This window comes from Anser cygnoides, chromosome 18, assembly GCF_040182565.1.
Source record: "Anser cygnoides isolate HZ-2024a breed goose chromosome 18, Taihu_goose_T2T_genome, whole genome shotgun sequence".
Classification (NCBI taxonomy): Eukaryota; Metazoa; Chordata; class Aves; order Anseriformes; family Anatidae; genus Anser; species Anser cygnoides.
The window spans coordinates 8,251,688-8,273,839 of NC_089890.1; the positions used below are offsets into that span (position 1 = coordinate 8,251,688).

Sequence of the window (22,152 nt, forward strand, 5' to 3'; positions counted from 1 at the left end):
TTTGGAGCTGAATTGAACAAAACTTGTCTTACCTTGCATTGTTGGTGTGTGAAAAACCACGTGCATTTATTCTGCAGTATAAACAATAACGTTATTAGACTGAGAAAATGAAAGTCAGAGCTGGAGCCTGAAGATGGGTCCCTTAGAGTGCTGCCATCCTTGTAGGATCTTTCTTCCCTCAAGATGTGGTAGCTTATTTATGAGCACTGGGAAGAAAGTTGCTGCTGGCTAGAGCAGGTATCTCCTGTGCATCCTGTGCCATCTTTGCTTATGTTTGAGATGGAATAAGGGGGCTGAGCTTCGCTTCTGTTTGGTCTGGAGTCTACCTGGGATGGGAGAGAAGCTGGTTTAGAGAGGATCCGTTCTACTGGAATCGCAGCTGCTTTTGTAAGCTCTGATTTTTAGTTTAGGAGTGATGGCGTTCAGCTCCTGCAGAGACTTGCTGAATGCTGAACACAGAAAATTGTTGCACCTTGTCTCACAGATTTCTGATAGATGCAGCAGTCACACCCCTTAGAAGACATTTTAGTTTTTACTCCCTATAAAAGTTAAAAAATGGATAGAGATTTTTCTTTGCTTCTGCCGGAGTTAACTCCCTGTGTGTGTTTGTTTTACATCCTATGGGAAATGATGACCTGAAGAAACTGATGCCTCATGTTTTTGTGTTACAGGCACGTGATGTGCGCACCAATGAAGTGGTGGCCATCAAGAAAATGTCATATAGTGGGAAGCAGTCCAATGAGGTATGTAGAATATCCTACGTATTAAATCTTGACCTCTGCAAATGCTTATTATGTGGGATGATTTTAATTAGCTTCAGCTACAGCAAGAGAGATCTTCCCTGTAACTGTAAAGGTGAATGAGGATACTGTGTAAACAAAACAAATTTGTTTACTGTTCGCAGTGTATATCTGTCTAATCTGCTCCTGGGAAACGTCAGTAGGGCTCACTGCTTCCAGACATGAAGTGCACATTTGCAGGGCCACATAGTATGTTTGTTATGTTTGTATTCGGTCTTCAAAAAAGGAGTTGTCGTTTTGCCCTTAGACCTTCAATTCTGAATTCCTTCTTTCCTTACTATTACCATTTTACTTACTGTACAAAAATTTATTAGGAATTAGAGCAATGGATGCAGCAGTGAAAGATTTAGAGAGAATTTTGCATTATACAAAGTGGTAAGGCAGAATGCACCCTTCCCTGAAATGACTCTTGAGGAGAAGCTAAAACCAAAGCAAAAAAAAACCAACAGTGAATGAATGAGTGTGAAAATCTGAACAGCAGCACAATCAGGGAAGAACTGTCAGAGCCGGGGATTAAGGTAGCCTTTGCAGAGTGATCTCTAAAAGTAGGCCTCTGAGATTTAAATGTTAAATGTTTTCTTGGCCACCCTGGATGTGTGTTTTTTCTTAAGACGCTTAACAGAGATAATTGATTTTATACTTGAAACGTTTAAGTGCTAATACAGATTCTTGAAAAGCCCAACAAGACGTGAACAGCTGATTTGGTATTATTTCTGGTAATGACATCTATTAAGTTAGGGTGCCATTTTTTCAGCAGAAGTATTTATTGCAAGCATATTGCTCGAGGCATTTATAGTTTCCTCCCTCCATTCTCTCTATCCCAGTCTTAGAAGCAGTCTAACTGATGAGTTTGACTAACAACTCGTTGCTTTCTGTGCTGCCTTTTGTGCATTGATCATCTGCGCTACAAGGAGCTGAAGTATTGCCTCCTTTTTGTGTGTGTCTGTATGTATATGTGTAGGAGGTAGAGGTGGCAGTGTCTCCAGCACTCCTAAATTCTAGCTTCACAGTTAATTTTGCTATGCATGTTTCTATTTTGTCACTGCAGTGACTTGTTTAACTGTGTACTGATGAAAGAATAATTTGTACTTACTACTTGTCCTACTGTTTTAATTACTGTGAGCTATAAATACTCTATTCACATGAATGAAACAAACTGTGCATGCTTCAGAAATAGCTTTTGTTTGTCTTCAATACGTATGTTTCTTTATTTTGAAGAAAGTAATAAGACCAGGATTAAAACACTTTATATTTTACTTCTATATTTATTTGTTGTATTCAGAAGTTTGCGAAAGTTATGATCTAGTCTGTGTAAAGAGAATTCATTAAGGGCATTCTGGTATCGTTTATATTTACTTGGTTTTCTTAATAAGATTTTATAATTGGTGGGATAAATCACTCCTTAAAATAAGCACATTTCGTTTTTAAAACAAGTTTAAAACCTTTGAAATATGTAGCACTGCGCTCTTAATGTGATCTCAGAGCTTTTTTTGCTCAGGAAATCATGAATAAGTCTTGACTAATATATCGCCTCTCTCATCCCAATATAGAAGAAGTTCGAGTGGCGCTTCCTCGGTTTGGCTTTTAGTGCTTAGTACCTCAAAGGCAACCAGGTCATCCTAGTGCCGGAATGAGAGCGGCAGTGAGAAAGTTTATATCAGTGTAGCTGCACAAATGTCCTTCTCATAAAACTCCTGGTATTGAGAAACGCTTAGTCAGTGAGTTGCCTCCAGTATGGCTGCCCTGCTCCCTCATTTCATTTGTGCCTCTGACCTCAACATTTGTATTGGGGAAGACTGGGGGCTTGTACATGTTTTCCAAAGCATTTGAGTCTCTGGACCCTCTGTCCATCGATGACTGCAAGCCACGCACACAAGAGGAATCGAGATGAACAGGGCCTGGAGGACAACTTTTGACCCTTTTGGTTATTGAGTGAGGTTTCTCTGCTTCTGATTAACTTCAGAACTGATATTCTTTCTCAAAAACATTTTCAGTGTCAACACTGTCATGTTGACATCTGCATACTTAAGTGGTTTCAGCTACTGCATTTGTTTTTGAACATCTTTTCCAGTAGTTCTTGTTTTTACCGTTGCACTTTCCAGCTTTTGCTTTTCTTGCCTGAGGATGGGTGGATGTGCTGCAAATGGAAGGACTTGCCAATTTTCTCCAAGGGAGCAATGAAAGTGTCTAAGCACATATTGGAAAATGACATTTTGGCCTCTTCTGTACTTTTAAGTTGTACTGGCAAAGTTCCCCTTATCATACACCTGAATTTTGTTTTATCTGTTTATTCTTTTACTCCTGCAAAACTGTTCCCTTATTGAAAGATAACTCATGTTAAATTGTTCCTTGTAAGGACTAAACTAGTAATGGAGGAGTGTTACCAAGAACATAGATATTTGACAGCTGATAAATGGAGCATCATCCAGTACAGTGTACTTACTGGTAGGGATAAGTCTTTATAAGAGTTAAATGAGAGAGAGCTCATCCTGCCAAAGGACACTTATCCACACCTTTTTCAGGTTGGAATGTATGTTTGATTTGACAGCAGAAATGGTATCCCTTAAAAAAGGATTGCTTCTTTTTCAGGACTTCCTCAGGTATCGTGTGTTTACCAGTATATCCTACACATACCTATAAACACAAAACATTACATCGAAGAGAGATCCTTCCCCTACATTTTAATTGATCAACTTCTTATTGTGTAGGTCAGTTGAGGAGTTAAGTACTGAGTGTCATGGTGTTGATATAAACTTTTTTGATTTGGAATTTAAGGATGATTTCTGCCTTTTAAAATAAATAAATGACATACTAACATGATCAAAAAAAATAAGCCAACAGTTTCATGAAGTCTTTCTGTTCCTTTTTTTTCCTACAGAAATGGCAGGATATTATTAAGGAAGTCAAGTTCCTCCAAAGAATAAAACACCCCAACAGTATAGAATACAAAGGCTGCTATTTGCGGGAACATACAGCATGGGTAAGCATCTGCTGCACTCTGCACTTCTTTCGCCTTGGTTAAGGGTGCTTTAAAATATCTCCAGCTGGCTCTCAAGAGGCACCTGAACATTTACATTGCACAGATGCAGATAAGTGTAGCCAAGGACCTTGGGGATGCTCAGCAAAACTGAACGTAGTTTTTGGAAACAAGATTTAGAAAGTTTTCCCTTTAATTTTCAGAGTCAGGTGACTGTGCTGTTATTCTAATGTGTTTAGCTTGGTGGACTGAGTATTTAAAATATAAATAAAAACTGGAGAAAAAAATATCTCCGTCGCTTTTCTCACTTTAAGGAAAAGTGAGAATTTCACTGGTACTGCCTGGGAGACGAGTATGTCAAGTTTATTGGATATTTGAGATCACTGAACAAAACATTTGGTATGCCCCTGAGTGTTAGTGGTTCAGTACTTTACAGGTTGACTGAATGTATTCCAGAAGTAAGTGTTCAATTGTATTTTAGTGGAATAGGCTTGAGTCCCTACTGATAATTGTAAACACAGTATGTTTTGAGTTGTTAGTATTTCTGCTATCTAACTAAATGCTTCTGTTGTATATTGTTTACTTCTGCTGTTTTGTTGTTGTTGGTGGTTTTTTTCTGCATGTGTTTTAGTGACAAAACCAACTAGCTGTTTTTATCTCCAGCAGTCATCTCCTAACCAATTTCAGGCATTTGATTTAAACAAACAAAAAAACAAACCCTCAAACTAAATGTGGTTTATTGGAATTTGTTTGCATAAAACTGTGTGTAGGAATAGATGCATTTGGTCATGCAGAGGAAGCATCTTGTCAAACTAAATGTGATTTAGCACCTTTTATTGACAAGGTCTTTCTACTATTATGTACTAAAGAAATCAAATCACTGAAGCAATGATTTAAATTGTAAGTAGAGTTCATGTATCAGCTTCAATAAATCTGTAGGACAAAGTTTTAGTTTTTTTTTTTTTGAAATCTGGCTGGAACAAAATCCTGAAGTAAATCTCTAAATAGCCCCTTAATACTCTGACAAGCTTGTTAAGTGCAATTTAACATTAGTTTTAGGTCCATGCATATAGAATAAGGTATGTAATGCAATACATAACAGGCTCTGAAAATGTTCTTGCCTTCCTTAAAAGTGTTGTTGCTTGGTGTCTTACACAAGAAGGCAGTGCTAATTCCAGTGAGAGCTGCTCTTGTGTGAGGGGTCAGTGCTAGTATGGGGCTTATGTTATAAGCAATACTTGCATTGTTGTAGCTGAGCACTGTTGATTCCCAGCTAAGTTTAGCATACAATCTGTGCGAGGATTTTTGCTGGTCACTCTAAATGCCATTTTATTGTTGTTTATTATAGGTTTGTTTTGCAGTACAGTAATTTGCTGCTTCTCATGGACACAATATATTCTGGAATATTTTTTCACCCGCCTTTCTTTCTTACATAAAAGCCATGGAGTTCTAAGCACATGGAGTTTATTAAAGGGCAGTCTGTTTTTATAAAATGTCAAGCTCCTTCTCCTCCTTGCTGGACATGGGGCAGACCAGCAGTCTAGGCTGTATTTTATGCACCAGTAATTATTTCTAGATTTCTGTGGGAAAATCTAGAAAATATACGTTCGCTATCAGAGATTTTCTAACAACTATTCTGATTTCTTCCCATACAGCTTGTTATGGAATATTGTTTAGGATCAGCATCAGACTTACTAGAAGGTATGTCACACATGCTTACTTGACAGAAAATCAGTAGTACAGAGGTAGGATGTTATAGAATCATGGAATGGTCCCTGGGTATATAGTTTTATCTGGGAGAAGAGTATGTGTAGACAGTTTGGGAAATTCTTATGTGAATGTGGTGCTTTTCTGTAGAATATCAATTTTCCTGGATAAGCCCAGTTTTTCTTTAGTTCATATTATTTTTAAGTAAGTTGTCAGTCATCTCCTTATTTTCTTTTGAGTTTGAGATTCTCATGTCACGGCAGTTCAAGATTCATTTCTGAAAACCCTTGCTGTTGATCCTAATGCTTACTAACAACTGTAGGCCTATTGACCAAAATAGCACTGCAGCGGTATTAGGGTTTTACTTGATGAGATCTTTTGTTAAACGGTCGCTTTTCTGTCAGGCTTCTTGAAGTGAACTTTCTTGGAAGAAATATGTGTGTTCAGTAAGTTGCTTATCTCCTACCCTTGCCAGAAGCATTTCAGGACAAAAGGCTGAGCTGTCTGGGAGTCACCTTTATTGCTGCAGTTAGTTTATTTGTGTCTGAATTGTCATAAAGTTCTAGGGTTTGGGAACTTAGATGGAAAATTGAGTTTCAAACATATCTGGGAGAATTGTCACCGAACTGACAAGAATGTAGTTCTCAGTTGCAAAGTAGTCTCTTGATAGTAAATAGCTGCTGTTTTACAGTGAAAGATTACATCTGATTATAAAATATATTTTATGCTGTGAACTACTTTTAAATTGCACATTTGCTTCTCATGCTGGACCTAGTAAAATTAAGTTTTAGTATTTTCTCTGTGTTTACATTGTTAACAGTACTCACTTGCATGCTGCAAACTACATTGTTTTCTTTAATATTGAATTTCAAATAAATTCTTTCCTGAAGTTCATAAAAAGCCATTGCAAGAAGTGGAAATAGCAGCAATTACCCATGGTGCTCTCCAGGGATTAGCATACTTGCATTCTCACAATATGATCCATAGGTAAGTGGTTATACTTTTGCTGTCTCATGCACTTATAGATAATTTACCTTGTTGATGGTATCTTCTTCATCCCAAATTTAATATTCGTAAGCAGATATTTTCTTTTTGCAGTGACCATAGGCTCCCAAACTAGTAATTCATAATAAAAAAAATCCTAGCAAGCTATGTATTTCTGTATGCGCTGTCTCTGGCGTTCATAATTTCTGCACAAGGGCAGAATTTGCTAAGCTTTTCAGCGCTTGGTATGGTGCTGATTGTTCCCTGAAGCAGTGAATAACAAGGTAGACTGAGTTCACCTAAACAGCTTGCAGCAGCTTCAGTAGAGACATTGTTGGGAAGAGGAGAATGCTAATATTAAAAAAAAAAAAAAAAAAGTGTTGAGAAATACACAGCAAGGATAGGATGCAAATGGCTCTTTTATTTAAAGTACCAGCTACATTTTAGTAGGACGAGCGATTAGAATAATTGCACTGTTAGGACTTTCTGAAAAACATTTATAAATGTTGGTTAAGACGTTATTGCTGAACTGTGTATGAAGCTTATCTAGGTGTGCCATTAGAAGGAGCTGAAATTTTAAGTTGATTTTTAAGACAAGCTAGATTCAAAGATCAAGGGTAACGTTAAGCTATTAGCCCAAAGATTAAAGGTTTTGTCTGTGGAGGAAATGCGGGTATTTTGCAGATTGAACGTGTGAATGAATACTTGTCATGTCCTATAGAAGGTTTTCTTTTTTGGAGAGGAATAATACTGACATTTGTATTCTATAACCAGAGATATCAAGGCAGGAAACATCCTGCTGACAGAGCCAGGACAGGTGAAACTTGCTGACTTTGGATCTGCTTCCATAGCATCTCCTGCCAACTCATTTGTGGGGACGCCATATTGGTAAGCCAAGTGTTTTAAGCCTTTCTGGCGATGTGAAGTGAAAGGATCATTTACTGGGCATTTAATGTATTTGGACTTCACTGGAGCTAGCTTTGTAATCCTCTAGTTGTGGTAGTGATAAAATGCACTTTGCAAGAGAGATTAAATCGTAATTAGGTTCTGACTCCGAGAAATTGTGACTCCTTGTACTTGTAGTTCACAAAAAGTAATAAAAGTACTTTGTTGTTCTATTTACCCTGACTTTAAGTGGTGGGGGTGGGATTTAATAATCTGTAGTATATTTTAATCCCTCCCCCCAGTGGCTTTAACAATTCGTATGTTCTTACCGCATCTGGCTGTTGAAATAACTGAAGTGTTTTTTCTTTCATAGGAAAGGCCAGGTTCATTGAACAAAACCCTTTGCAGATCCCTTGTATGCTTTTGATCTCTTACACCGAATCTGTGGTGTTTACACAACTGCATGCTATAATTATTTCACCAGAGTTGGCCAGCCAGCTAAACTATTGGAAATGTGGGAGGGCGAGATGGTGGCGATACTCATAAATGGAGAGCTGGGCAAAGCACAAGGAAACATTATGCAGCCTCCTTAGGGGGTTGTACTAGCATGGGTGCCCAGCCGAGTGGCATTCTAAGCTCCATCCACATACGAACTGATCCTTGTTTCCAGTATCCCATGTTCATGCCTGGTATCTTGGGGAATTATGTGTTCGTGGTAGCTGAAATCGGTGAAGCAGTCTGTTTCATTGAAACACTGGTGATGATAATGTGTTCCGTTGCACGCAATTTTATGAGCGCTGATTTACTATTTTAGGATGGCCCCAGAAGTGATTTTAGCCATGGATGAAGGGCAGTATGATGGCAAAGTAGATGTTTGGTCTCTTGGAATTACCTGTATTGAGTTAGGTAAGTTATTTTCTTTGCAAAAATTATAAGACAGAACTGTTTAATACATAGAACTTTTCAGCTGAATTACAGTGCTGGAGACATATGTTTGCATCCTTGCCCTGCTTTTCTCAGGGGCTTGAATTTTAGAGAAAAGGACTAAATGTGCTCTACAGAATTAAAGACCAAGTCTCCAACTTGATGTTAATTGAGCTGGTGTTTTCAGTACCCAAAGAAAGAGTTACATAAACAAAGAAAATAGCTAAGCTATATCACTAAAGGTGTTCACGTTCTGTGAGAGAGGTAATTAACTTTTGAACTGAAAAACAGTCTACTTGCTGAACAGGTTTATAAACGAGCCATTGAAAATACCGATGTTAAAATATATTTAGTGGTATAAATTGATGTTTGCCTGGAACTTTAGGATATATGAATGAGTCCTGCAATGATGGGAAGTTTGGGATAAGTGAACAGTTTCAAAGCTATATTCAGTGTACATTGTCATTTGTGAATAGATGTGGCTAGAAAATCTCTTTTACCAAAAGAAAAAAAAAGGAATAATCCAATTTGAAGTGTTAACTTATAAATCAAAACCAGAAGAAATTATGCTACTGCCATTTGAACAGACTTCCTAAAGCTGAACATCAATTGAAAAGGACTATGTTAGTATGGCATTCTATTTAAATGTACTGCGTGATATTTTCTAGGAACAAAAATACACTCATGGAAGCACAACACAGCACTACTTAGATGTTAGTCAGGACCCAGCTCTTTAGGAGCACGTAGCTGTAAGTTCCAGGGATGGTGAAGTTTATTCCTGCTCGTTGTACCTGAGGCTGCCCTGCCGTCCTTGTCAGATCTCATCGCTTGTGCTCCAAAGCGACCGCGCAGGAGGAGCAGCCTGGTGGGGCAGCAGGAGCTCTCAGGAAAACGCTAATCCATGTGAACTGCACAGTTGAGCTAAAAATGCTGTCTGGCATTCCAAACCGTCAACTTCATTTTCTTCCAAGACGCAAAATAGATTCTTTCTTCAGAGCAGAGATTTTTTGTTGCCAATATAAAGCAAGTTCAAGGGGTGTGACTGCCATGACAGAATCCTGCTCTGAGTGGACCGAGGAGATTTGGCTGGCTGCAGTGCTCCAGGAATGCAGTTAGCTCATGGCCACCACACCCCCGGGTGCCTTACTGCACGCTGCGTTTTTGCAATACGAAGCGTTAGGCTTTGTGTATGGCTTCTAACTTGGTGGGAGGCGAGGCCAGGTCAAGATGGTAGAGTATTATAGGCTGGATCGGTGTGGTTATCTCATGTGTGTTGGTTTGATTAAGCACGGGAAGGAGGCAAGAAAATGAGACATCTCACAGTCTTCTCAAACTATTGCTTAGTCTTAGAAATGGCCCTCACTGAGGTCTCAGTTTCACTGTTTCCTGAAGATTTGTACTTTATCCAGGTGAGTTAGGAGAAAAAAGATAGGGAGAACGGCCAGTTAAAATAGTTTAATGGATCATCAGTCTGATCCTGAGTAGAGACAACTGGTTATCTGACAGCTTAGAGAAGGTAAATTGCTGCATCTGAGGCTTAATTCCTCAATTTACCAGTTGTCAGGAATTCGTAGGGCTTAGTCTGTTCCCTGACAGCAACGAATAGCTGTGATCTCTGATACATAGGTCACTGCTACTATTCGAGTTAAAGAGCAGAATAAAAAACTATTTTTAATCCTTTTTTTTTCCCAGGAAGGAAAGCTTTCTGTTGCATTTTCACTGGTGCAGGAATGTCCTCATGGCCTGACCAGCTTCTCTGGAATGTTTATAGTGAGGCTGAGCTTTATAGGTTTACCCTATAAACATTCTGATGAAGCTTCAATTTTGTTGTTACAGTGAGATCATCTCCTTCCTCATTAAGTTTTCATGCTGTGTCAGTCTATAAGAGTAACACAAGCTTGAAAGAGAGAAGAGCCAAAGAGAATGCAACTCTCAAAATAGTATGAAGAGTTAGCCTGTTACTGACTTCCTGCCCGGGTGCTTAGTCAGTCCAGTGTGATTCGATGGCTGTTGTAACCAGCTTTTTCTACATCACTGCCGTGATGTCCTGATAAAATTAAAAATTTATTAGCTTTTTAGCAACTCTAGTGTTGTGCTGTTTTGTTTGAAAACAAAACAAACAAACAAAAGCAGAAGGGTGACACCAAACCAAGGATGTTAGTGGCTAAACACTGAGTATAGATCTTACTGTTAACTTACTCCTATTTTAGTGCATTTAAATGAGTCAGAGAACTCAACTATGATAAACCACGTAATTTAGAAACTTGAGAGGACGAGGCATTTGATCTTCAAAGTGCTTTCATCTTCTGCAGTGGAGAAACTGATGGTATAGGACATATGCCAACATATCTGTCTGATTGCAGGGTAGGGTTGGTTTGGGGTTCCGTGTTCAGGCAACAGTGATTCTGCTGATGTGGTTTTCTTGTTAAAGGGATGTAAACTAAAAAATATAAAAGAGCAAAAAAAACCTGAGACTATCTCCCTATATAAAAATTATTTTCTTTTGTGTGTAGCGGAAAGGAAGCCTCCTTTGTTTAATATGAACGCAATGAGTGCCTTATATCACATAGCGCAGAATGAATCCCCTACACTACAGTCTAATGAATGGTGAGTATTACTGAGGGAGGAATGTTGTAGGGAATTGCTGTAAATGGAGTGCTTTGTCATGCTGAGTTCTTGAAATGGCTGGATTCCTGTTGGGAAGATGTGAGCTGGAAGGTTCTTATTAGGTTTGCTGTACACTATACACAAAATTGACCAATTACTAAATATGCATTTTAGGGTCTAGAATGTAGTAGAAACAGGACGAGCTGCTGGAAGAATGCAAGATCCTGTAATAAATAAAATACATGGGTCAGTAAACTTTTGAAGCTCAGAGGCTAGCCAAAAATGTGGGGTTTAGTGTTTTTCCTTCTTTTTTTTTTTTTTTTTTTTTAAATCACAAACCACACTGTCAATTCCTAAACCTTGTTTTGCTGAAGTATTGCTCTGGAAGATGAAGACACTGCTTGTATGTGGCAAGTGTCTGTTGCATAAACTTCAGAAGAGTAAATCACAGTAGCAACATTTTATGCCTCCCAGACTCAAATGACTGCCTTTTTTGAAGCAGTAAACTGATTTCAAAAGTTAAAAACTTCCTAATTATGTTTTTCTGAGCTGTAGTCCTAGGCCCCTAACATAATACATTGTACCTTATTTTTAGATTTTTTTTTTCTACTTCAGAGATTTTCTGGTTAGGCTATTTCACACCCTGGTGCTTGACAAAACATTCAACTCATTTTCTGCATTTTTGTGACCAAAAGATGCAAGAACTTAATTTACTGAAAAATTGCGGTAGCAAAACCCGACATTGCGTGATGGGGAGGCGGGGTGGGATGGAAAAAGAAAGAAAACCTGTACAGCCGATGTACCGCTATTGTCAGTGTTTAATCATGCTCTTCTGGAAACTTGTGTTCAGGGGAAAAAAAGACGAAATAGGGAATTTTAGCTTATGGGGGAAGAGGTGGTGTTACTAAACAAATCATGGCCTTAAGCCTTCCTTGTGACAGATTGCACAACAGGGGGAAGTCGGGTCTGAAGGCATTTCAGGAATGGTGTGTTGATACAGTCTGAGGATGGAACACACCTGCACACGGCGGGCAGAGCAGGCCAGAAGCTCTGCTTAGGCCTTGAAGAGTTTGTGCAACACAGAATTTGACAAGTTAGATGCTCACATGGAAATAAGTGGGTGTCTACTTTTATACAAAACTTCTGTTGCTCTTGAATTGCCACGTGTTTTTAAGTTGTTGAGCTGAAACGTTCTCTGGAAGCTGAGGTTACAGGAATCTGCCCACTGGTAGCTGTGAGCTTTGGCTTGGTTAGGGATGTCAGAGGCTGTGGTAGGAGGTGGTGGGTCTGTTTGATTTCTCCCCACTCTTCTTACTAGCAGCACCCAGATGTGAATGTCTTGATGCCTTAATGAGCTTTCAAAATTAACTGGGTAGTTAATTCAGATGGATTTTTTTTTCCCCTTTCCTTGCCACAGGTCTGATTATTTTCGAAACTTCGTAGATTCTTGCCTCCAGAAGATTCCTCAAGACAGGCCCACATCAGAGGAGCTTCTGAAGGTTGGCTTGCTTGTCGTTTTTGTTTTCCACGTGGTAGTAAGAACGTCATGGGGCACAGCCCCGTTCTCTGTCTCACCTATAGTACTAGGTTACAGTTAACGATGCTCTGCCTGCTAGCCTTCATATCTGTGAGCTACGGGGTCTGGGGAGTGTAATCAGCTGGCATTCCTAGCTGTGCTGACCCTTTGCAGCATCTTGGGCAGTTCCCCAGGTGATTCTCCATGCCAGCCTTGTTCTTATGATGAGAACACGCAAGTGACACTGGCTGACCGTCAACATGTCGAGGGTTTCGGTTGCTTAAGCTCAGTTTATCCTTCCAGTGATTATAATTAATCCTGACAGAGCTGCCATGCATTAGTTAACAAATGCCTTTCTTTACTTCCCTCTTTATTCTATGCTATATATACCCCTAAAGGCTTTTTATCCTCTCCCATCACCTATGTGCTTTACACGTAGGACTGAGATCGGCTGTTCTAATGGTATCTCTGGGGGGAAGAGGGCAGAGAAAGGCAGATTTTCTTCCCCATGCTTTACCTGGACATGAATATGCCTCAACCATCTGCAAATTATCTCCTGCTTTATTTCTTAGGGTTTTGGTTTTTTGTTTTTCCTTCATTTTTCCTCCGGTATGCTGCAGATACTGGATACCAACGTGGTAGATGGTTGCAAAACGCTGACGTGTTCCCTGAGCGAACACAGCTCGCACAGAACCTAGGTGTTACAGCTGCTTTATTATAAGTGTGACTTTGATGGATTTCCTCTGTGGCATCAGGTGGCATTCAGAATTTTGCTAGCTTGTCATTCTCTTTGCAGTGCTCGTGACATTGTTTTGGGGGATTTTTTATCCCTGCCATGTTTCTGCTAAACAGCCATTTTTCCAAAATATTGCATTAACTGAAAATGGATGCTATTTATGAAGGTTTTATCATCACCTTCTTGCATGTTTTTACTTAGATGGTTCTGAGGACTTTTGCCTCTTTAAAAATGGTGCATTCAGAAAGTAAAATGCAATTACCCAGTAAAGGTTTTGGTGTGGGTGTGTAGTCCTGCCATTTCAGAATTCTGCAGATTGGTTTTATTTTGAGCAATGCACTGCAATTAAAGAGAACATTGATGGAAATTAAACGTTTGTGAATGTATTCCTTCCATATCTATAGTCTGAAACAGCTGCATGCCACTTTAGAGGGACAGGTAGGGAATGTGACATGTTGGAAATGGCAATACAGCCCTCCAAAGGAACAAAATGAAACTAGTGGTGATGTTAATAATGACTCATGCTTGCACAGCACATTTCATTTAGAGACTGGAAAAACTGCTTCTGACATACATAGGGAAGACTTGTTTTACCTATTAGCAAAATGTGGCTACCTTTGCAGTGAAATGCAGTGAATATCTCTCAAAAAGAAGAAAAAAAAAAAAAAAAGCATAAAAAAAGCTTTTAGGACTGAGCGTGCAGTTCACAGCCTATTTTATGACTGAGCTATATGCTTGAATATTTGATTCTCAAGCTTTATTAAACTAAGAAAATGGTTTTATAGCAAGAGTTAGCTGATATGTTATTCAACATTTGGTTAGCAATGTTGACCAATGTAAGACATTTAGCACTTATTTATTTATTATTTAATTTATTAGTTATTAGTTATTTGCTGCTCTTCCCCCACTGAGACACAGCTAGATAATGTCTCCAAATACCCAACACCCAAAGAAGTCTAATTTTAAACTGAGCCTGTTTTCATACTACATGCAATACCACTTCTGTTTTTTTTCCCTGTTTTGTTTCACATCGTTATTTTTTGGTGGTTGTCTCCCATCAGAAAACAATCATTCAGAAATCTGTCTGGATCATGAAATCTGAACATAGTGGCAATGTAAGCTGTCAAGGTATTCTCCTCCTGTGTAGAAAAGAGGTCTAACAAAACCAACAAGATTTCCTAACTGTTACATCCTCAAAGTATGTGCACTGGAGGCATGAGAGGTCCCTCACCTATTTGTGTGTTCTGCAGCACATGTTTGTTCTTCGGGAGCGGCCTGAAACAGTGTTAATAGACTTGATTCAGAGAACAAAGGATGCAGTGAGAGAACTGGACAACCTGCAGTATCGTAAAATGAAGAAGCTCCTCTTCCAGGAGGCACACAATGGCCCTGCAGTTGAAACACAGGAGGAGGAGGAGGTGAGAGAAACTTTGGATGTCATCACTGAACCAGAGAAAGATGATGTCATTTAAATAACTGTAGCTCAGATATTGCTAAAATGAATGGAGGCTGTTTACACACCTGGCTATAAACTCTGTCTTCCTGTCTGTACTTGGAATAAAGCCTACCTCAAGGCACATACAAGGACAAACAAGGTAGATGGCTAGTACTGTGAAGAAGCTGTGCCATTTGTCCGTGCCTGAACAGTTAACTTCCAGTTATGCAAATCTTACCTTCTTTTGCCCATTTATAGAGCTTTATTAGGACTTTTTCATAACTGTAGCTAGTCCCTATTTTGACTGTGTGTAACAGGCTCTTGGTAGTCTTCTGGATACACTCAGAGAATGTTCTTCTGAGGCTTAAGACAGAGAAATTTGTACTTGATTTAAAAAAAAAAAAAAAAAGGCACAGGAAATCATTTGTCTTTTTTTGGGTTGCCTGCTGCAGTCACCACATGGAAATTCAGACTCCCTGAATTGCAGAGAGTCCAATGCTCTCATCTACAGAAAGGAACTGTGCAAGGTGCAGGGTCCCAGCTGAACACTTACTTAGATGATGCTGGTGTCAGAACAGTTTCTGGTGACACGCTGGTGCTGATTCAAGATAGAGTTCAGCTTGTTAACAGGCTCGCTGTTGAAAAGAATCTGACATCAGCCAGTTAATCTTGACAAGGTTGCTTCTTTCTCTCCCCAGCATCCCACAAGAGAAATGTTTCACGACAATGCCTGGAGGGTGGGAACTGCCATGACATGGCAGGCAGATACCTATATAAAGGAAGGGAATGAACATATAATTTGGTAATGTCCATAGATAGAGCTGTAATGGATTTGAGTTTTCTTGTTTTGTTTTTCTAATAATTCCTTTCTCCTAGGAACAAGATCATGGTGTCGGCAGGACAGGAACAGTGAACAGCGTCGGAAGTAATCAGTCCATTCCTAGTATGTCTATCAGTGCCAGTAGCCAAAGCAGTAGTGTTAACAGTCTTCCAGATGCCTCAGATGATAAGAGTGAGCTGGATATGATGGAAGGGGACCACACGGTGATGTCAAATAGCTCTGTCATTCATTTAAAGCCGGTAAGCATTGAATTTTTGGCTGGATAACTTTGAAAATATAAAATGGGAGTGGGTTTGTATTGATACAATGATAAAAAGCCATTGAGTGCTTCCTATTCTAAATCACTATTGGCAGTTCGTAATGTTGTGTCCCAAATACGTTTATGTGCATTGGGAACTTTGGAAGGTAGCTGTAAAAATCATTTCTATTAATTCAGTAATAATTATTTTAGTAATGGAATTGTTTCAAAATTGTTTGCTTGATCATGAGGACTTGGAATGGCAGGTTGTGAACACATCCGTTTAGTGAATGCCCTTACCTTGCAGAGCACTGCTTCATGGCACAAAAGGATGCAGAACAGAAATCCCTGTTTTTCCTCCTAGTTAATGAATTCTTAAATTTAAGACCCACACTAGTGGTTGAAATCTGTTCCTGGTGCCCCCAACTTCCCAGTACTTGATTTGAATATTTGGTTAATGAGCAAAGAGGCACAGAAAAAGAAATGCAGCACTGTGGCCATGGCAAGCTGTGAAATCCCTTTGAGTGCCTTACCCCTCTGCATGATGAAGGATAACTGCAGAGTGTCGCTCTGAACCGTGCTGCTCGTGCTACGGAGGGGTTATCATACATTTTCTCAAACCAGTAACGTTTCCCTAGCTAATGATAGGTGTGGTTAGAATGTTTTGTTCTTTGCCCAGATATGCAACAAAGACACAGGTATTTCCTCAGGGAGTTAATTAGTATATCATATCTAACTACTAATCGCTCTGTGATGAATGACAAACTCAAAATAAGAATGTGGAATACACCATGACAAATTTTAAATTTTGCTTTGAGGTATTCCTGTAGTGGGTGTAATGAAAATCATCCTCTGTCTTTCAGGGTTACAAAGATGTTGTTTTTGTCTCTCTGACTTGATATAATCTACTTTATAGCTTTTATGCTTTGCTGAAGTAAACTATTTAACTCAGTTTTCAGTTTTCCATTTATTTTTCTCATTTACAGCAGTAATTAGTAATTTTCCTCCTAGTAATAAAATTGCACAATGAAATTTCCAAATTAAACATCCTAGATCACAGCTCCCATTGCAATATATTCCTTGGTCCAACCTATTGGCAGGAGGATCCCTCAGAGCTGATGAATGTAAAAAGGGTTTACTTTCTTTTCTTTTAAATGTTTTTCGTATCAAACCAAAATAAAAATATTTAGTAACGGTGATTCTTTTTATTCTCTCATGTTAATATTTGCTGATAAGGAGGAAGAAAACTACAGAGAGGAATCAGATCCTCGAACAAGGGCATCAGAACCCCAGTCTCCTCCCCAAGTATCTCGCCACAAGTCTCATTATCGCAATCGAGAGCACTTTGCTACTATACGCACAGCATCGCTGGTACGTTAAGCTTTTTATTTTGATGAAGTTGTAGAGGAAGGGATGCCTTTGAACACGGCACTATTAAACTACTTAGAGCTTTTATGATTTCATGAGAATATGAGCTATCTTCATTGACTGAGATATTATCACTGAAATAGCTTAATGTGAGTTAATAAAAGCTTAAATGAGACACCTGGACAAACGTAATTTGTGTATATTAGATATTTATAAAACCAATAGGCTTAGTAGAATGCAGGAAATAGCTTATAATAATAAGCTGGCTTTTATTTTCATATGTATATTATGTACATTTGTGTATGCATGTACATATGCACACTCATATTACATCGGGCTAAAGAGACATTATTTAGCACCAGCTTTATAACAATTGTACAGTTTTTCTGCTGGATCCCATGTGAGCTTATCATCTACAGCAGAATTCAGTTTTTAATCTGCTCTACTGCCATGAGGAGGTGTGCTTTTCTTTACAACAAAATTACATTTCTTTACTGAATAGTTTTCTTTTGTGGTCTGAAGACTGCTGAAAAGCAGATGAAGCAGCATTAACTTACTCTGCCCCGATGTGGTTATCTTCCTAGGTGACAAGGCAAATGCAGGAACATGAACAAGACTCTGAACTCCGAGAGCAGATGTCTGGCTATAAACGTATGAGACGGCAACACCAGAAACAACTGATGGCATTAGAGAATAAACTGAAGGCAGAGATGGACGAGCATCGCCTCAGGTTGGACAAAGATCTTGAAACACAGCGTAACAATTTTGCTGCAGAAATGGAAAAGCTAATTAAAAAGCACCAAGCAGCCATGGAGAAGGAGGTAGGAGATTACAGTTTAACGGACTAGTCTGTATTTGTTAATTACATTGAATTGTCCACTTCCCCTCACTGATGAACAGATGACATTGTAGTCTCTTACATGTCTGTTTTCAGGAGCCAAGCAAATTGCTAATTAGAAAAAGGCTAATACAGCACCTCCTTACACTAAGGGGTTTATGTAACTAGAGGAAAGGTATGTCCTTCATCACAGTGCGTTATACTAAATGTTAGTATGCTGACCCCAGAAAAACTACTGTAAGGGTTTTCCTTTCTTTTGCCTTTATATGCTGTCAATAACTGACTGCCATTGAGTGTTATGGAGGCAGATGAGCCTGCAGAGAAATGTGCCAGCTGTGCTTAAAGGCTCACTGTCTAGTTGCTTGTGGATATGGGGGTTTTTATGCTTTTAAATAATTTATAATGAAGTGGTGCCACCTACAGAGATTATTATTGATTATTTGTTCATCTTAGATCTCTTGGTGGAGGGCTAAGGATATAGCTGGTCGTAAAGTGTTGACTTTGTTAGGAAAGAATAGCTGAACAGTAGGATTGAGAAAATGAAGCGCTGAAAAAGGACTCCTGCTGGTGCATTGTTGGGGTGGGGGGGAATAAGAAGAGGTTGAGGGCAAACTCCTCAGGCTTGTGCTTTTTCAGAGTCATGGTGAGTATTGTTGTTGTTGTACCATGAGTTCCAGGTCTTGGGGCTAAAATGGAACATAAGCTACAATTGATTAGGCCTCAGAAACTGATCTGCTTCTGGATTTGCTGTAGGCTAAAGTGATGGCCAACGAAGAAAAAAAGTTTCAACAGCATATTCAGGCCCAACAGAAAAAAGAATTGAACAGTTTCCTGGAGTCCCAGAAGAGAGAATACAAACTCCGTAAGGAGCAGCTGAAAGAGGTAACCCATCTGTAATGAGGAATGTGAACCAATAGTACAGTGTATGATACAGTGTGAGAGTGGTGAATGGTTGGAAATAAGAGTGCCAATGTGAGCAAGAAATCTTTTGGTGGACTGCAGCAAGTTCTGCATTTCATGGACAAAGTCTTGTATGTACCGTATTTGTCTCATGTCTTTGACCTTAGAGTAAGAGGGTTGAAAAAACAAAGTTTAAGGAAGGTTATGAGCATTTTTCTCATACCTGGTTGCTGCAGATATTGAATGTGCACTGCAGCAGTTAGTGAAGTTTTCATCACTAAAATGATATTTCTGCAGCATGAAGAAAACAGAGCAGTAAAGGTGACCTGCAGATTATGTTTAAAGGCAAATATCTGTGAAAACACTTAATTTTAATGGAGAAAGCAGTCTAATAGTTCAGTAATCACTGTATTGTCGTGAAAACCATGACCTTTGTGAAATGCAGAGAAACTGTAGAATCAAACTTCCTGATTCTTTTTATGGAGTGGCTGAAAGTGTAAGCACTATAAATAATTTTTTTGAAAGAACCATTTAGAGCTCAACCATCAACTTGTGTGACGCAGCCTTGGAACTTTCCCCAAAGGAGAATATTCCCAAACATAGACATTTCCTGGGAGAAAAAGGCCAAAGAGCAGTAAAGCCATGAAAGATTTAACAAAACTATAGTAGCATGAGCTTTTTATAAAAACATGGAATCTTCTCCTGGGCAGGCAGTAGATCACAGTGTAGCAAAACCCACTGATATACAGAGGAATTCTGTCTCATGCTTAAGGTGAAATGTATCACAAGTCTAGTTACTGTATGGTACCTCTAGCATGCAGTTCAAGTAAGCAGATTCTTTTGTGACAGATGCCTCATGCTGTGTATCTATTACAAATGTGGAAACTGTGGCCTTAAGTTTCACCTGTGCACTTCTTTTTATTGTTTTTGTAAGTTATGGAATCTTAGTGAGTGGTCCCGCCATAATGAGTTCCTTACAAAACGTGTATGTGTTTTGACCAAGGAAGGTGCAAGAATCTTCTGTTGTGCTTCGTGTGACTGGAGATCGGTGTGAGCAGTGTTTGTAAATGAGATAGGGTGACAACAGTTTTCTTCTCATCTCACTCCTTTGGGACCGTGTAGAAACGTGTCAAGCATCAGGCACTATGGCAGGACCTCCAAGTGCCTTTATTTTCCATGGCAAGCCATCATTTTTATGTTTTGAGGTAATATATATGTCTGGGAACTGTGGACATGAACCCGATTTTGGCTCATTAAAAGGGCCAATGCAAAAACAAAACAAAAGGCAGCTATGAATTGTCTCCTGGTGTTCCTTTGGATATGCGATATGATGCGTTTTGCAGAGGCTTAGATCATAATGAACGTGAGAAGACCATGTGGAATGGCTTTGTCTGCAGCATGGTTTATTAGGCAGGTCCACCCAGCTGTTCAAGGCCGAAGAGCTACTATTCCACAATTAATTACCTTACTCTTATCAGGAGCTGAATGAAAACCAGAGCACTCCAAAGAAGGAGAAGCAGGAGTGGCTCTCCAAGCAGAAGGAAAACATCCAGCATTTCCAGGCAGAGGAAGAAGCCAACTTACTGAGGCGTCAGAGACAGTACTTGGAGCTGGAGTGTCGCCGTTTTAAGAGACGGATGCTCCTCGGCCGCCATAATCTGGAGCAGGACCTGGTTCGGGAGGTAAGGGAATAGGCAGAGATGGGGCTCTGGAACCATCTGTATGAAATGTATCTCTCAGAGCACCTGCCATCCAACTGCAGTCTCACCGAAGTATTAATTTACCAATCTTAAATATTTTAGTAAAATAATGGTTTGGTATTTTTTCAAATCATTAAGAGTCAAATGTTCAGATTAGTCTCCTATTTCGAGAGAATTGTTAGGTCCAAAAAGTCGCAGATGCAACAATTAAGGTCCTTTCTAGAAACTGCTTACAGTGAATCCTGTTTTGCATCTAGAACAGGAAGAAGAAAAGTGAAATGAGGAAGGAAAAATTACCGGTAGTGTACTTCTGATAAGATGTAGAAACCCTGCTTTGTCCTCAAATGTCTTGGAAGGAGAGAAATGCCCTTGTGAACAGAGTGAAATGTCATGTTGTACTTTGAGATTTACATTCTCAAAGAAGCTAATAATTGCCTTTGTCGTCCTGGTAGGAGTTAAACAAAAGGCAGACCCAGAAGGACCTGGAGCACGCCATGCTGCTGCGTCAGCACGAGTCCATGCAGGAGCTGGAGTTCCGCCATCTCAGCACCATCCAGAAGATGCGCTGTGAGCTGATCCGACTCCAGCACCAGACTGAGCTCACCAACCAGCTGGAGTACAACAAGCGCCGGGAGCGGGAGCTGAGGCGTAAGCACGTCATGGAGGTCCGGCAGCAGCCCAAGAGCCTGAAGGTACGATGCGGTGTAGGGCTGCTGGGCGTCAGCTGCGGGAATGGGCTGGTGGTGGTGGTGGTGGTGGAGAAGTGGTACGTTGCAGCTCGCTTCTCGTTTGCAGTGTATGTGAGCCCAGGGTATTTTGACGCTTGTTAATTTGAAGAGGTGTCTAATTTGACAGTGAATATCTTGTTATAAAAGTACCTTGTTTGTCAAGCTGTGTGACCGCACCAGGTGTCTGCAAGCACCATACGTACGAACCATAGCAATGGTGACCAGGGTTGCAGTGCGTTGTAGGCAGGCTGTAACAGCACTGTTCCCTCATTTTGTTTGAAAAGCTGTTATTCCCAGCAAAGAGTCTTCCTTTTTGTGGTAGGTTAAAATCTGTTTAATCTTTTCAGTGCCGTTCACCCCCCCCCCCCCTTCTTCCTACGCTGTGTTCTGATCCTCTTCTCCTCGCATACACAAGAAGAGAATCTACTTTTCTGTAATGAAGCTGTGTCATTTAAAAAAAAAAAGTGAAATGCACTATCAGTCTTGGCTTGCACACCTTGTTGATGTCTTTTATATTGAAGCTGGTATGTTAGCAAGTGTGGGGAAGAGAGAAAGATACCGGCCAACTGCAGTGTCCTCAGGAAGCTCCTAGCACTGACCTTTGCCATGATGTGCTCTCATGGGTTTCTTGTAACTGCAGTGGCTGACCAAAACTATAGGGCCTCTGTAATTGAGGCTCTTGTTTTCATTGCAAACCCTCACTTCATCCAAAGAAGTCCAGTGGTTTATTCTGAAGCGTCTAAGAATGGAGTGTAAGGCTTCCACATAGCTGCCTGGTACATTTCCTTTGAGGAGGCAGACTGCTCTCCACCCAGTGTTCAGCTGTGCCAGTAACAAAATGAGTGATGGCATACTGAACATGAGATCTTTGTTGTTCTGGGTCTTCCTGCTTTGTGATATTTCACATCTGACTTAGTTTGCACCAACTGCACGTCATCTTCTTGCAGAGAAGAAAACAAAACAGCTTG

The 22,152-nt window shown here is 39.8% G+C and overlaps 1 protein-coding gene across 2 annotated transcripts in view; it reads left to right on the plus strand.

Moving 5' to 3' along the window:
* The window catches only part of TAOK1 (TAO kinase 1), a 70,390-nt gene that overhangs the window by 33,438 nt on the left and 14,800 nt on the right, over nucleotides 1–22,152 (plus strand). For both annotated transcript variants that reach the window (XM_066979615.1, XM_013196532.3), the window contains exons 3-17: nucleotides 672–743; nucleotides 3,679–3,780; nucleotides 5,433–5,478; nucleotides 6,375–6,471; nucleotides 7,243–7,356; nucleotides 8,168–8,259; nucleotides 10,791–10,884; nucleotides 12,302–12,383; nucleotides 14,387–14,554; nucleotides 15,448–15,651; nucleotides 16,887–17,021; nucleotides 17,603–17,839; nucleotides 18,610–18,738; nucleotides 20,235–20,438; nucleotides 20,909–21,148. In XM_066979615.1, coding sequence (XP_066835716.1) covers nucleotides 672–743; nucleotides 3,679–3,780; nucleotides 5,433–5,478; nucleotides 6,375–6,471; nucleotides 7,243–7,356; nucleotides 8,168–8,259; nucleotides 10,791–10,884; nucleotides 12,302–12,383; nucleotides 14,387–14,554; nucleotides 15,448–15,651; nucleotides 16,887–17,021; nucleotides 17,603–17,839; nucleotides 18,610–18,738; nucleotides 20,235–20,438; nucleotides 20,909–21,148 — 2,016 coding nt within the window. The remainder of the gene's footprint in view (nucleotides 1–671; nucleotides 744–3,678; nucleotides 3,781–5,432; nucleotides 5,479–6,374; nucleotides 6,472–7,242; nucleotides 7,357–8,167; nucleotides 8,260–10,790; nucleotides 10,885–12,301; nucleotides 12,384–14,386; nucleotides 14,555–15,447; nucleotides 15,652–16,886; nucleotides 17,022–17,602; nucleotides 17,840–18,609; nucleotides 18,739–20,234; nucleotides 20,439–20,908; nucleotides 21,149–22,152) is intronic.